The 13,970-nt window shown below is 34.2% G+C and overlaps 1 protein-coding gene across 1 annotated transcript in view; it reads left to right on the plus strand.

The window, feature by feature from the left end:
* Positions 1-13,970, plus strand: part of GBE1 (glucan (1,4-alpha-), branching enzyme 1) — a 152,023-nt gene that overhangs the window by 29,661 nt on the left and 108,392 nt on the right. Inside the window, exons 6-7 of the mRNA XM_010001784.1 lie at positions 7,686-7,855; positions 12,853-12,968. Coding sequence (XP_010000086.1) covers positions 7,686-7,855; positions 12,853-12,968 — 286 coding nt within the window. The remainder of the gene's footprint in view (positions 1-7,685; positions 7,856-12,852; positions 12,969-13,970) is intronic.

A 13,970-nucleotide genomic window follows, 5' to 3' on the forward strand; every position in this document is an offset into this window, starting at 1 on the left:
CCCCCAACTAGACCTTGATATCTATTAATATGAAGATAATTTGTTAGAAAAGTTAGCAGTGGAATCAAATGGGAATTGATATGCTGTTATTTGCAGCTTTGTTAAGAATAATTCTGATAAATAAAACATTTTGAGTAAGTTGTTTCTGGATTAAGGTGTTTTCAAGCATATGTTAATGTGATGAATAGAAACTGTTTTGGAAGGTTCTACTAATAAATGCATTATCATAAGAGGGAAAGTAAACTTCTTTTAATATGGGAAGGACAATCTACCTTATTTTCCAGTTAAATAGTACTGAATAAGAATTTGTGTACCTAAAGTAAAAATGTATTAGTAAACCAGATGAATTAATTTTTTACTGTATTTTGTCCTTATTACAAACAAATTAAAAATTATGTTCCTGTAACTTACCTGGAAATGTGATTGGGGTTCAGTATTATATATTCTAGTGTGTTTTGGCAATGTGAAAAACTGAATATTTCATAAGAACTCAATTTCAAATTAATAAATCAGAGTTATTGAAGTAAGGCTTGCAACAAGCCATAGTCCTCAATGGGCATTGAGAGAGAGAGAGAAAAGTATTTTGTCCCACGTGCTTTTGGCAGCAAAAGCCTCTTCATCAGCCACTGTCTTTCCAGTCACGCTTGTGTTCATGTCTTTGCTACATGCTCTGCTGATTACCTTGGAAAAGGGCAATGCTGTAACTGTTCAACTGACCTTTCAGTTTATTTTCTCTTGTGTAATATGAAACATGAGCTAACAGTCTGCTGATTTTGAGAAATCTGTCTCTACACCTGCAGATTTCTGCTTAAATGTGATGGATTTTTCTCTGTAGTTATTTTAATTTAAAAAGAACTCCATCAAATTGCTTTAGATAGCATCACATCAGAGAAGGAATTTATTCTAGCTAAAAGAGTTTTAATGTACAATTCAAGCATAATTAGGACTAGTTAGCAGAGGGATAGTGAGACAAGGAATATTAAATGAAGAAATCTCATATGTAAAGTGATTATCTGATAAATGTTCCGAAGTGTAAAAACAAATGAAGTATGCTACTGGTAAATTTGTTGCCTTATAAAAAAACCCAAAAAACCAACAACACAAAAATCTCAAACAACAAAGCCAAAACCTGCATTATTTGGTAATGTCTGTAATATTTAGACTGTTCCTTCATGACCAGAAAGCTGTCTTGAGTGCTTTGGCAGGTACACAACCTAGTTGTACTGTTCTGGAAAGCTGTAATGCAGCTTAGTATCATAAGGTTTTTAGGGGGTGACTGTTTTTAGGGGCTGTCTTTTTTCTTTTTTTTTTTTTTTTTTTTAAAAGGGGGTCTATATGCTTTTTATCTCAATAGAGGTTAAAAGATAAAATGGCTTTCTTTATTGCAAATGGTAGTACTTACGTATACACACTTCTTTTTCATCTCCTCACTTTCTTGAATTGATGTTTCATAAGTAGTTTGTTAGACTTCTGGTGGAAAGAAATTGCCTCTAGCTTCTTCTAAAAACTAATACTTTGTTACATTTACCCTGTGAGGTGTATTTGTGTGTTTCTAATAAATTGAAGTGGACGATAATGAACAAACATAAGTGGATGTAGGTAAGAGAGCCTCTAAATATTGTGAGGAAGGGTGTTCTTAGAAGTCAGATTGGTTTAGGTAAGTAAGTGGAGCCATTATTACTAAATGATAGTGTTAAGTTTGCATTTGATATATCTTGTAATGACTCCTGCATTTGGTTCCAAATTGACCACTGTATATGTTCGTTCTGAAGCTGATGGCAAAAACATTACAGCTGTCAAATGCTGGTGAAGCCACTAAGTTATCCTAATGTTTAAAGCAAGGAAGAGGCTTGCCTGTATTCCTCTGTATTGTGCAGAATGCACAGTGCCAGAACTTAAGTCAGTAAATAATCTTCTTTCTAAAATGTTACTAAGCATATTTACCTTTGTTAGATTTCATAGCTTGTATGTCTTTGTTAGCAACTGCTAATAGGTTGAAAAGGAAAACTATAGTATCCCTTTGTTTTCTTCCATTTGTTGCATATTGTCATGCTTCTACGTTACAGCTTGTGTGTCACTGCACTTTTAAGTTATTTTGAAAAAAGTTAATGCTGAATCAGTTACTTGTCCTGTATATGCAACTTTCAATAGAGCAAGTGATTACACATTAATTATCACCAAGCAAATATTTTTTAATTTTTAAAATACTGCCCTTAGTTTGAGACAAAGCTGCATTATATTTCCATGTTGAAATCATGGAACATCCAAAGCGGGTTAGGAGTTTACATCTGTTTGCTCACCATGGAAAATGCCCAAAAATTTTAATTGACTAGTAAAGTAAGGTATGATGGATGCTGTTACTTTTTTTTTTTTTTCAAGCTGCATCTGCTTCCATTTCCAGTGTAGATTCCAATATTGCAGATATAGTCTAGTTGGAGACAAGTTTTAAGGACACTCCAATTAATGCATTTACTAGAAGGAGCTTTTTTCATGTAGATATTGAAAAAGCCACTTATGTTCCTGGGATTCAGCAATAACAGATAATGCTGAATGTCTTGCCCTCCCTCTTTTCATTTGGGTAAATTTTAAAGAAATATCTTGAGTAGACCAGAAAAGCAAAGAGCAGAGCTGTCCTGTCTGTTGGAATGGAAGAAATGAAAAATTGTATGTTGTCACTAATTATTGGCAGAGTAGAAAAAAGCTGCTTTTCACATTTTTGCTATTCTTGCTTGCTGTTTGTTATGAGTCCTCTGCTGGGTAGTCTTTTTAGTACCTTGTAATAAAGCACTTTTTTGGTAGGAATTGTAACAGAAATGGTTTAACTGTTTAAGCTGTGTAAGTTCTTTATTGGCACAACTGTATTCACAAATTATCAGAATAAGAGTTAACTTTATTACACCTGAATAATACCTTTGTTTTTTTACAAGGTGGCCAGGAATGAGTCAGTACCTCTAGTTGCTTGGAAGAAAAAGATCTGACAGTTCTATGTGGAGCCCTAATTTGGCATTCTGACTTGCCATCAGATTGCTTAAATAGTGTGCCCAAAGTCTTATTTCACTATGGCAGTTGACTTTGGGAATAAGAGGGAGGCTTAACTTTTTTTATTCTTATGCTCTGTATTGAAGCTACTAACTGTAACTTGTGCACGAGACTTATAATGGCATCAATAACTGTTATTAGGAACTACAGCATCAGGAGAGTTTTGTACATCATGGTTACACAAAGGTATGTTATTTCTTTGGGTAGGAACTGTATTAACTTAGCATTGAACTGAAATATTTCAGGTCAACTTTTTCTCTGGCAACTGTGTACTTTTACTGTGTAAGTTAGGTCTCAGTGTTAGGTCTCTAGGTATCTGTAAGGCAAAACATTTTAGGGTGCTTTAGTGATGAAATACGAGGAATAAGTGCTTACCCGAAATGTAAAACCTCAGAGTGGCTACTGAGTTAATATTGTCTTTACTTCTTCACTGTGAAGCTCATTTTATTGGCAAGATACTTATTTTCTGAGTAGCTATTGTACTAATTCATGTTTGACGTTTTAATTCTTCTTGTATGGAAAGTCAGCCAATTCCTACACTTCTATTGTAAGGGTTTAGACAAAGATGCATATAAAGTGTGGGATTTGAAGCAATACTGTTTTACAAATTATGAATGTAACAATAGGAGAAGACTGTTGTGACCCTGTTTCAAATTGTTTACTGTTATCAGTATTTCACAGTGAAATAGTGGGAGAGGAGAAATATGCTAATGTAAAAGTACTGTTCTGTTACCAAATGTCTTGCTTCAAGCTGGGCATATGTATGTGTGGGGTAATGCCAAGATTGTGAAGTCTCTTTTTCCAGTAAGTCTGAAGTATTTTAGTTTTAAAACACGTTTGCCTTAACAGATATGAGATTAACAGATATAGGAAATGTATTGAGAAGCTTTCTTTTTCATAGGAAGTCCCAAAAGCAAGAAATACACCCTTCTGCTGTCTGCACTTGTTGTGTGTTTTGTCATACCTAGTCCTGTGGTAAGGGATATGTTGTACCACTTTTTTTCCAGTCACTTCAGACCCCTCTGTACTCTAACTTCTGTGGATCCTCTTTTTGCTCTATGTAGTTTTTTTGTCCTGAAGGTAACAGGTGTACTTTTCAGGGCTTTCCTGGGTACAGTTTGTAATATTTTTTCAGTGTTAGCTTTCATGCAGGGAAGTAGAAAAACTGTAAGACTTTGCAGTTGCTCAGTAAGCTATGAAGACCTTAAAAGTATGAAGGCATAAGTTTGCCTGTTGTCCTGACTTGTAGCTCTGGATGCCATTGTTGGCTCCCTTCGCCTGTCCAGAATTTTACAAGGTTGTCGCACCTTTGAAATGTCCTATGTGTCCACTGTCTGTCTGACATGTTACAGGAGTATATAGAATATATACTATAGTATATAGTAACTAAATGTATATATATAGTATATAGTAACTAAATGTATATATATAGTATATATACTATAGTATATAGTGACTAAATATGACATAACTTTTCACTGTAAAGAGGAGATCCTGAAATGCAGTCTCATCAATCTAATGTGTAACTTTTAGCACTTCCATGCTATTAGTGAACAGTATAAATCTTTGGAATTGGTTGAACAAAAACCTTGTCTTGTGATTTTCTGTATCTAATCCTGGGATTCCAGTTTGGAAGATAAAAATGTTTAACAAGCTTCAGTAATATAGAAGTTAAAGTAAAAATTTCTGTAAAGGCAAAACAGTAGTTGCCTAAATCTGAATCATGACCGTGCACTTAATAGAATCCTTTCCTTTAAAACAGCAACAGGATACAGAACTATACTTCTGCTGTTTTAAAAGACCATCTGACAGGTAACCTTGTTCTGTGTTCAGTTGTGTTTCATTGCATGAATTGAGTTTTTAGAATAGTTCACAGCACAAGCAATTGTTCCATTTCAGAAACTGGGGTTTTTCATAAACTTAGGGCAAACCATAGTCGTATGATAATTTCAGAAGGTGGTTTAAACTGAATTCCTTTCTGGAATATAATCTAATATACATTATGGAGAGCACTAGTTATTTCAATAATCATGACTTCTGCAATGGTGGTGCAAAAGTAATATCTGAATTAGCTTGCTTTATCACAAGCAGACTACTTGTGTACAAATTGAAGGAGCATTGTTACTCAATGTATATGATGATGTATTACTTGTTCAATATTTGTCCTGTATGAAAAGCTACTATTGTAATACTGTCTTATTTGCTGATTGACTGCTTTTCTAATGTTCTTCCTTCTTTGATTGCCATTCTCCAAAATAAATTGTTTAATTCAGCATGTGATCTTGCTCACTATTGCAAAGTGAGCAAAGATTGGTCTTTTGTTATAGTAATACTCATGATCATTTTGGCTATTGTGGTCTTTTTTGCCTAAACTTTGAATTTACTAAAAGATAAAAAGTGAAACCTTGGGTGGACTCTTAGTGCTTCTGTGCAAGAATCCAGAGCTTACACCACATGCATTATTATTTGAATTTTCTGAAACACATAAATCATGTAATTGCTTTCTGAAAGTCCATTTTCATCCTCCCCACTCCATAAGCCTGCTCTCTGATTCTGATTTTTTTGCTGCTTATTTTTGAAGAATGAGATGAATAAGTTTGATTCTTCTCTGCTAGGGAGGACTATTTGAGGAAGAACAGTAGGTGGTCGACATGAGTGCTGCTGGGTTATGTGGAGTTTATCAGCCTTGTTTTTTTCCTGCACAGATTAAGATCCTTCTCTGTGTCCTGCTGTTGTTCTCTGCTAATAAATGTATCAGCTCCTTTCTCACTGGCTTACAAAGATGTGTATGGCTGGTTTGTGTTTTGAGATTAAGTGTACTGCTTCTTCTTGAATGTCAGGGAAAATAATACATTCAGCCAAAGGTGTTCCTTAAGCTGGGAAAATGTATTTGTACCAAGTATGGGAGGGAAAGTTAATTTTAAGCAGAAATCTATTTGGAAACACCATTTTTATGTTATGTATGTCAGATTCATTGCTGCAGTTAGATCTTTTCAATAGACTGTTACCTGTAGCATATAGGAAAAGGTTCCTGCTTCAGCTGCAGTGAGGCTAGTTAAAAATAATACATATGACAAGCAGCAATTTTAAAACAACTTGTGTATGGCTGAGGAATTAGAATTTGCAGAACTATGTTCTTGTGAATATAACTGACAATTTTAAAGGAAGGTTTACAATTTTAAGAAAAGCTGAATGAATCAATGGACTTTTTTCGAGGGGAATCATTCAGCAATGGAGTAATTTTGCCTTTACCAAATGTTGTATGTTGAACTTTTGAGGCTGCTTGTAAATTGCTCTTTTTCTGTATTTAAACTTTTTTTATAGAAATATTTCTGTGATTGTAGTTGGTTAAAACTTAAGTCAGTCAACTATGTTTGTATGTATGTGCAATACACTTATGCTTGAAAATCTGACAGAACATTCTCCTTCAAGTTCTAGAAATGAAATTTATTATCAGAGTAATAGCAGTTAGTCATGCACTCATGAGAATTATACCCATGACCAAATTTTAAGTGTGATGCTGGTGGATGAGCAAAAAGTTGTAAGTATATTTGCTATAGTGTATCCTAAGACATTTTTCAAATATTGCTGTCTTTAAGGTGAACGTGTCTTAATAATAAAAACTTGCTAGGACATTCACTTGGAAAGTAGTCATAGTACTCAAGGTAACACTACTTGTGTATTTAATTATTTTTTTAGTCCTGTCCTTTGAATTAAGGGCCAATTCTAAACCAAAATTTGAAACCAAATCAGATCTGTGTCTTTGCAGACAGGTTGCCTCAGTTTTTTTTTGTTTTTTTTTTGCTCCAAAACTGAAGCTTTTAGCTGTGCTTCTTCACATAATATCTTAAATTTTATGAGTCAAAGTTGTCCTCTTGTTTATATTTTGCACCTCATATGATTTTTATTTATTTATTTATTTTCTAATTTTATCTTGGAGAAAATGTAGAAAATGTCAAACACCTTCCAGTTGTTACTAGCAAATTTTCTACCTTAGAGGCTTAGAGCATTTCAGGTCCCTGCTGGGTAAGTAAGATATGGTCCAAATAATTAATGAAGTGGTAATTTTGTTTCCCAAATCACTGCAGTGTTGGGGGACTGCGGAGTCTTACTGATGCTCTCTTTTATAGACATTGCCTAAAGAGCTGCTTTCTTCAAGTGCCAGACTAGTTTCTCCATACTTGGTATATGCTGTACTGCAAGATTTTCAGTATCCTGAGATAGTTGATTGAAACTGGCTGTAAGACCTCTAGCGGATCTATACAATTCTCTGTAGGAGGTCTATGTCGGATATTAATAAGATGGAATAAAAAATGTAGGCTGCTCAGAGTGTCAAGCTCTCCTGTTGTGTAGTAATACTATGATTTCTTGACGGCCAATCAGGAGTTGTCTTAGATTTGAAGTGCAAACTCTTCCCATAAAGTAGAGAAAATGCAGACAAATTGGAAGATGGCAACTTTGCACTGTGCAACAACTATTGAAAAACTGTGTGGTTTGTATTTGATGTTTTCTATTTCTGTATAGAACAGTGAATCTGATATAATCTTAGCCAGTGTGTCTCAGTGTTCTTTTGATGTTCTTACACTTGTTGATGTAAGAAAGGCACTTATTAAACTCTAAAAAAACTTATTTATTTTCATTTAAAGGTATTCTCTGTTTTATAACCACTTGAAGAACATTGAGGAAAATGAAGGAGGCCTTGATAAATTTTCAAAAAGTTACAAAACCTTTGGAGTTAACCAATTGTTGGATGGTGGAATATATTGCAGAGAGTGGGCACCGGGAGCAGAAGCAGTGTTTCTCACAGGTGACTTCAGTAAGTATTTTTAGGAATATTACTTCCTTCCTGTATTGATAACCTCCTCACTTAAAGGCAATTATGTAGCAATGACAACATTCTGATAGTAAAAATGCATGTCATGGCTTGCTGGTATAGTGTCATTTTGTAACACGAACTAATAATCTTTTACTCCATGTTGCAGTAGCCTAAGAACATCGGTGTTTTTATTGTATGGTCAGTATTAGGTGTGTATCTATGTAATTTTTAAAATATCCATAAGGTAATGATTTGTCTAAAGGATCTAGCCTGATTACATTCAGCCTACAGCTGCAGTGTATTTAAACTACTTGAATTCTTCCAAAATAGCTGCAGTTAGACTTCTATAAAACTGTATGCAGAGGAGAGAATTTCCTTTATCTTTGATCTAATAGCAGTGTTGTCCAAGGATCAAGGCCTTTTAAAATTTCCTTTAAAAATCATGTAAAAAAAAAAAGTGCTGCTGGAAAATGGTAATCTAAAATCAAAGTACTCTACTTTTAAAAGAGTGGGTGGTGTTCTGTTTCAAGGGGAGGAGAAGGATATTAGCACAACCAGAAAGTGGCCTAATTACATGGAGGAGTTGCATTGCTTACTGTGAGAACTGGGAAGTTGTCACTTAAAAATATGAATTTGCTGCTCATTTGGAAGGCTAGCTACACTGAAATGTTCTGAAAACTCTTAAATGGAAGTTGGATGCTTTTTTACTCTTTAATCCTATCAAAATAATTCTACTCTTTTTATTATGGGTTTTGGGGATTTCTGCTCTAGTTTTCTCTTTCACCCCTTTATCCCTTCTTCCAGGTTAGGTATTAGTCCTTCAGGATACTAGATCTGTGAAATGATTTTATTCATTTAACTGCATTTCAGAAGTATGCTGTGTTATTCATTCAACTTTGTTCTCTGAATTGCCAGTTTGAGGAAGTTAACTGCCTCTGCTTAAACTCAGTTAAATGTTGAGTTTTCATTCTTTACCTCTGTTTGAGGAAACTATTGAAGGGGCAAACTGTATTTGAGGAAAGAAGTCCTGAACTTGAAATTGTATGTGTTTCTATAACTTAAAAATTACAAGACTCATCGCATATACTGTTAGCTGTAGAATCTGGTGGTGCTTTCTAAAGCACTGTTGTGTAGGTTCTGTAAAAGTATGTGCAGCAATTAAGAAATAAATGGACTACCCTGCCAATGTTCTTCAGCTCCATTATTAAGATTTTATTCAATGCTTCATAGCAATGTTTTAGTATTGTTTTCCTGTAGTCTCAAGATCAATACATTTGTAACTGTTCTACATAGTGGTCAATTCGGTCTTCCTTCTACTTTGCCTGATACCCAATAGCTCAGAAGCAAGTTCATGAAAATCTGCTTAACAATGAAGACTGACATAAAACCAGATGTTACTACTTCTCAGATAAGATAACTCCCTGGATACTAATAGCAGCTTATGCTTTAGTCTACTGCCTTCAGTTGTCTACAGCCACAGAAGCATAGCCCTATTTGACTTCACTCATGAAATCTAGGTATTTTACTACAGAAACTTTTGAAGAAAGTAGCAAGAAGTTCAATATCATAGTAGTACCTAGACTTCAATTAAGTAAAAGCTGAGTCAGCTCTGGGGAAAAAAAATAAAAATCATCCTAAGACAGAAGTTTCCAACCTGTTTTCAGGTATATGCAAATTATGAAGGCTGTGACTGAAGTTCCCCTTTCTTCACTATGAAGGAAGCCTGTAAGAGTGTAAATAACAAAACTTCCCCCAAAAACCAACCAGCCCACTCTCCCTCCACCCTCCAACCCCAGGAGAAGCCTTCCCCTCTAGTGCAAGATAAAAGCAGACGCCAGAACAATCGCATTCCAGTGTGATCAACATTTTAGATCAAATGTTAGCTGGGAAGGAGGGAGGGGAAAGAAGAGAAAGGAACCAAAGAACAGAAATCACTAATATGACAATATATTATATAAAAAACTGATTTCCATATTAGGATATACAGTCTTAGCCTTTCAGTTTTCCTAACTTTTTAAATTAAAATGTTTACAGACAACACACTTGAGTCTGCGTGGCCAAATACAATTCTGAGTATTCTAATTCCCAAACAAATTCTGTGCATTACTCTGAAAACTTGCAGCTCAGTGGCATTTTTTTTTAAGTAGTTGATTGTAAGGTAGCAATAAATTGCCAGTAGTCACCAAGTTCCTCACCAATATAGCATGCAAATATTTCGGTGTTATCACCGGGAGATTTTAAGGTGGCTATAATGTTGATAACTGCCTCTAGTATCACAAATTCAGATGACTGAATGCCTCATACACATGATTTACTGAGATGCTAAATATACTATTTGAGAAATCTTAGTCTTTGGATGTTAATTTAATAGTTTACAGACAGACTAATGCATCACACTAGAATGCCAAGAGATCACGATATTTTCCTCTCCAATTAAATTTTCAGAGAGACAAAAAGAACACAAAAGAACTTGGATTTTCTTGAATTTTTTTCTTTCTCTAATCCAAATACAGAATTACAGATTTGTGTGCTGTTACTAGATTCTAACTTTTTCCAGAATGCACAATGATACTAAGAATTATTCTATAAATAGCAGCTAAGCCATTCATTGGAGGTGTCTCAGAATGAAGTATACAAATACTGTAATTTGGGCCAAAACACCTTAGTATCAAAGTTTTTATTGTCTGATATAAGGCATAAGGGTCATTTACAAAAAACTTTGCAGGACTGATGCTTCACATGTATATAATTACAGAAATACTACGGAAGTATTTATCTTAAGCACAGTTCATATTATCTTAGTTACAAGTTCTGAAAGAAGTTTAGATTCTCTGTAACACAGTATGCACTTGCAGACAATACCATATTAAGTAAAACACTATGGGAAAACACTGCTATCCATCTCCAACAACAGAACTAAAAAATCATGATTTGACTCATTTTATGTTATGTCCTTATATTTCAGTTTAAAGCCTAAAGAGCTGCAGTAATTTATGTTCCATGTTTGGTCTTCCAACTTCCCCAAGTGGTTCAATTACAGTTCTCTTGATAAAAAGCTGAGTTTTTATAAAAACATTCTGATTTAAAAATTCTGTCCAATTTAAATACAGTATAATCATAAATTTAGTTTGAGACTTCAACCTGCTTGAAAACTTAAAAAAAAGGTTAAAAGGATTCAGGTTCAAACATATCTGTAGCAAACAATCTAAATATTAAAGTTTTGCAACCCAATTTCCTATCAGAATATTATTAAATCTCATCTGAATTGAATGACAATCTTTCATTCCTCTCAGCTTTCCAAGTACATTATCTTCTCCATTGGGAATGAATACTTTATTATGGCTGATGAATATGATACAAAGTACAAATGCAGTTTTTCCATATTAAAGTGAATTTCTTTTCAGTTTTTTGACTTTCTGCCACATCTCATTAGGATCTAGATACAACTACTCTAATATATTAGTCCTAAATTTCTGCTTAGTATGATTATTACATAAAATGCTTCAAATGAAGCAGAGTTTAGAAAACCATTCCTCTTTTTAGCTACAGTACTCTGGTATATGTGTACTCCCCCTCCGTCCTGTCCAGCCAATTTGCAATTTCTATCTTCTTTAAAGTAATGAGTTATTAATTTCATTAGGAGTCTGTTTTTAAAATGGTCATTTATTAAAATACATACTTCAACTGTGTTGAGTAACTTAAAGACTGTTAGATATATCACATTAAAACTTTGAGAAGTGGATGGGGCGAGAGGAACATTTTCTATTTATACATATAAAGATGAGCTATTAAAATATCCATATCTAGATGTCTTGAAGTCAGCATCACTGCTACCTAGCAATAGGTGTGAACTATACTTGTGATTTACTATTCTGTTTTGAATCAGAGGACATATCTGATTCCATATTAAAATTCAAGTACTGCACTAATATTTTATCGATATCTATTCCACTAAAAAACACGAATATTTCAAGGAAAGCTACATTATCTTTCACTAATTAAGCTATATCAAAGTAGTGTTGCCCTAGCTTTTCTGATTCTCTTCTGCATTAAAACCAGTATTTTGTTTTAAAAATAATCATTGTCTGTAGACTCAAATTATCACAGTGGATAGTTTACAGAATCATAGAAGCATTTGGGTTGGAAAAGACCTCTAAGATCATCAAGTCTTCCATTCCATGTCTTCAGTGCTCAGTGAATCCAGAGAGGACAAATACTCTTAAATTATGGAATCTAGGCTTGGTTCAGCATGTGTTTTTTAATGAAAAAGGAATATTCTTGAAGACTTACTTAAATAAAACTGTGGCATTTCAGACCAGATTTCCTGGCTCTGGTGTCATTGTCTGGTATTCTGTGGTTTATTAGCCCTTGCTAACAAGTTTGTCTGCAGTTTCCCTTTTATTTTTGCTATTTTATACACTTGGTGAGTGTTATTAACAGGACATCAGCTTCTCAAAATAGAGACACTGAGCAGCATCTGTGTCTAAACCTGGTTTAAGCATTCAATTTATGGAAGCTGGCTTTGGTTATGTTTAGTCCACTTCCTTTATAAGCTATCAACAGCTGCTTAGTGTTTTCCCCATAGTGTTGTAGCAAATACTTCTACTGGCTTGTTTAGAATGTGAGATTTTTTGTTTTAAATCTGCATTAAGCATTACTTCTCAGCCATTAACTTTCATACCACCATGATTTTGTGATATTAAAATTGGTATTTCTGGGGGGGAGATGGAGGTTGTTTTGGTGTTTATCAAGAAAAGGTAAATTAAAAATAAATATAATCATTGTCAAATTAGAACTGGAGTATGATTTCCTAGTGAAAATCTTATGCATGTTTTTAAACCTGTTTTGAACATGTATGATAGTATCACACAAAAGTATTTGTCTGCTGTCACTGAATATTATTCTGTAAAAGGTGGAACATTTGTAGTTAGTAATTTTGAATTGTAATTGGTCATATTTTAAGATAAATATGCTTGGTATTGTTTGTTATATTGCAGATGACTGGAATCCATTTTCTCATCCATATAAGAAGTTGGAGTATGGGAAGTGGGAGTTGTTCATTCCACCAGGACAAGATGGTTGTCCTCCTGTGCCCCATGGATCAAAGCTAAAGGTGTTGGTTCTAGACTTCCTCTGTCTGCTTCTTGTAACTCTTACTCAATTGTCTTTGTTATTTTTAAAATAAATTTATCTTCTTTTAGTTGTTCTAAGAAGGAAAATTGGTTTATCTGCTTGCACAGAGTGGCCTCAGTGAGTGAAACGTTAGCATCTAACTCCTTGTGATACTTAGGAACAGGTATATGTTGCTGACATGTGGATATGGGGTATTGTGTCACATTACAAGATGAAAATGATGTTTACATAAATAACTTGAAAAATAAGAAGTAATGTATAGATGGTCTTTCTGTATTTGATGCAACAGCTTGAGTTAAGATCCTCTTCATGTCTCATTACTTTGGTAGTTTGTGATCCTTTTAACCAAGGTTTTTCAGGTGATCTTTTTGTGTTGCTTAAATGGTACGTGGTCTTGTAAAACTACTGTTTGTCATTCAGGAATTCAGGGCATTGAACAATAGGCTTAGGATAAATTAAACTAAATACAGACACAGAAAACTTTTTTCTATTTTATCAGTTTTATTTCATGAGTATTCATGAGTAAAAAATCCTTTCTTCCAGAAATTAATGGGAAGTTTCTTTTGAGCTGTCTAATGCCACAGTTGTTACACTTAATGCAGATACACCTAATGACAGCTAACTATCAGTAGAATTGATTATTTCTAGGTGAATATTGCTTTCAGTCAGAGTTGGACTTCTAAGAATTTGAGTTGTTGCTGTTCAGAGTTTGAGTTCCAGAAATATTGGATGCTAACAGGGGACAGTAATGAGTGGTTAAGAAATGTACTGAAATCCTCAATAGACTAGGGAAATTAGAAAACTAGAAGCTACTACTATATTTTCAGGACTTCCATCAACAAAATTAACACATTGAAAAAATCCTCATTTTTCTGCTGAAAATCAGCTTAGGTAAACTATAAGAAAGACACTGAGTTGTGGGAGCATGTCCAGAGAAGAGCAACCAAGCTGGAGAAAGGTCTAGAGAACAAGACCTGTGAGA

This window comes from Chaetura pelagica, unplaced genomic scaffold (genome assembly GCF_000747805.2).
Source record: "Chaetura pelagica isolate M959 unplaced genomic scaffold, ChaPel_1.0 scaffold97, whole genome shotgun sequence".
NCBI classification, from domain to species: Eukaryota; Metazoa; Chordata; class Aves; order Apodiformes; family Apodidae; genus Chaetura; species Chaetura pelagica.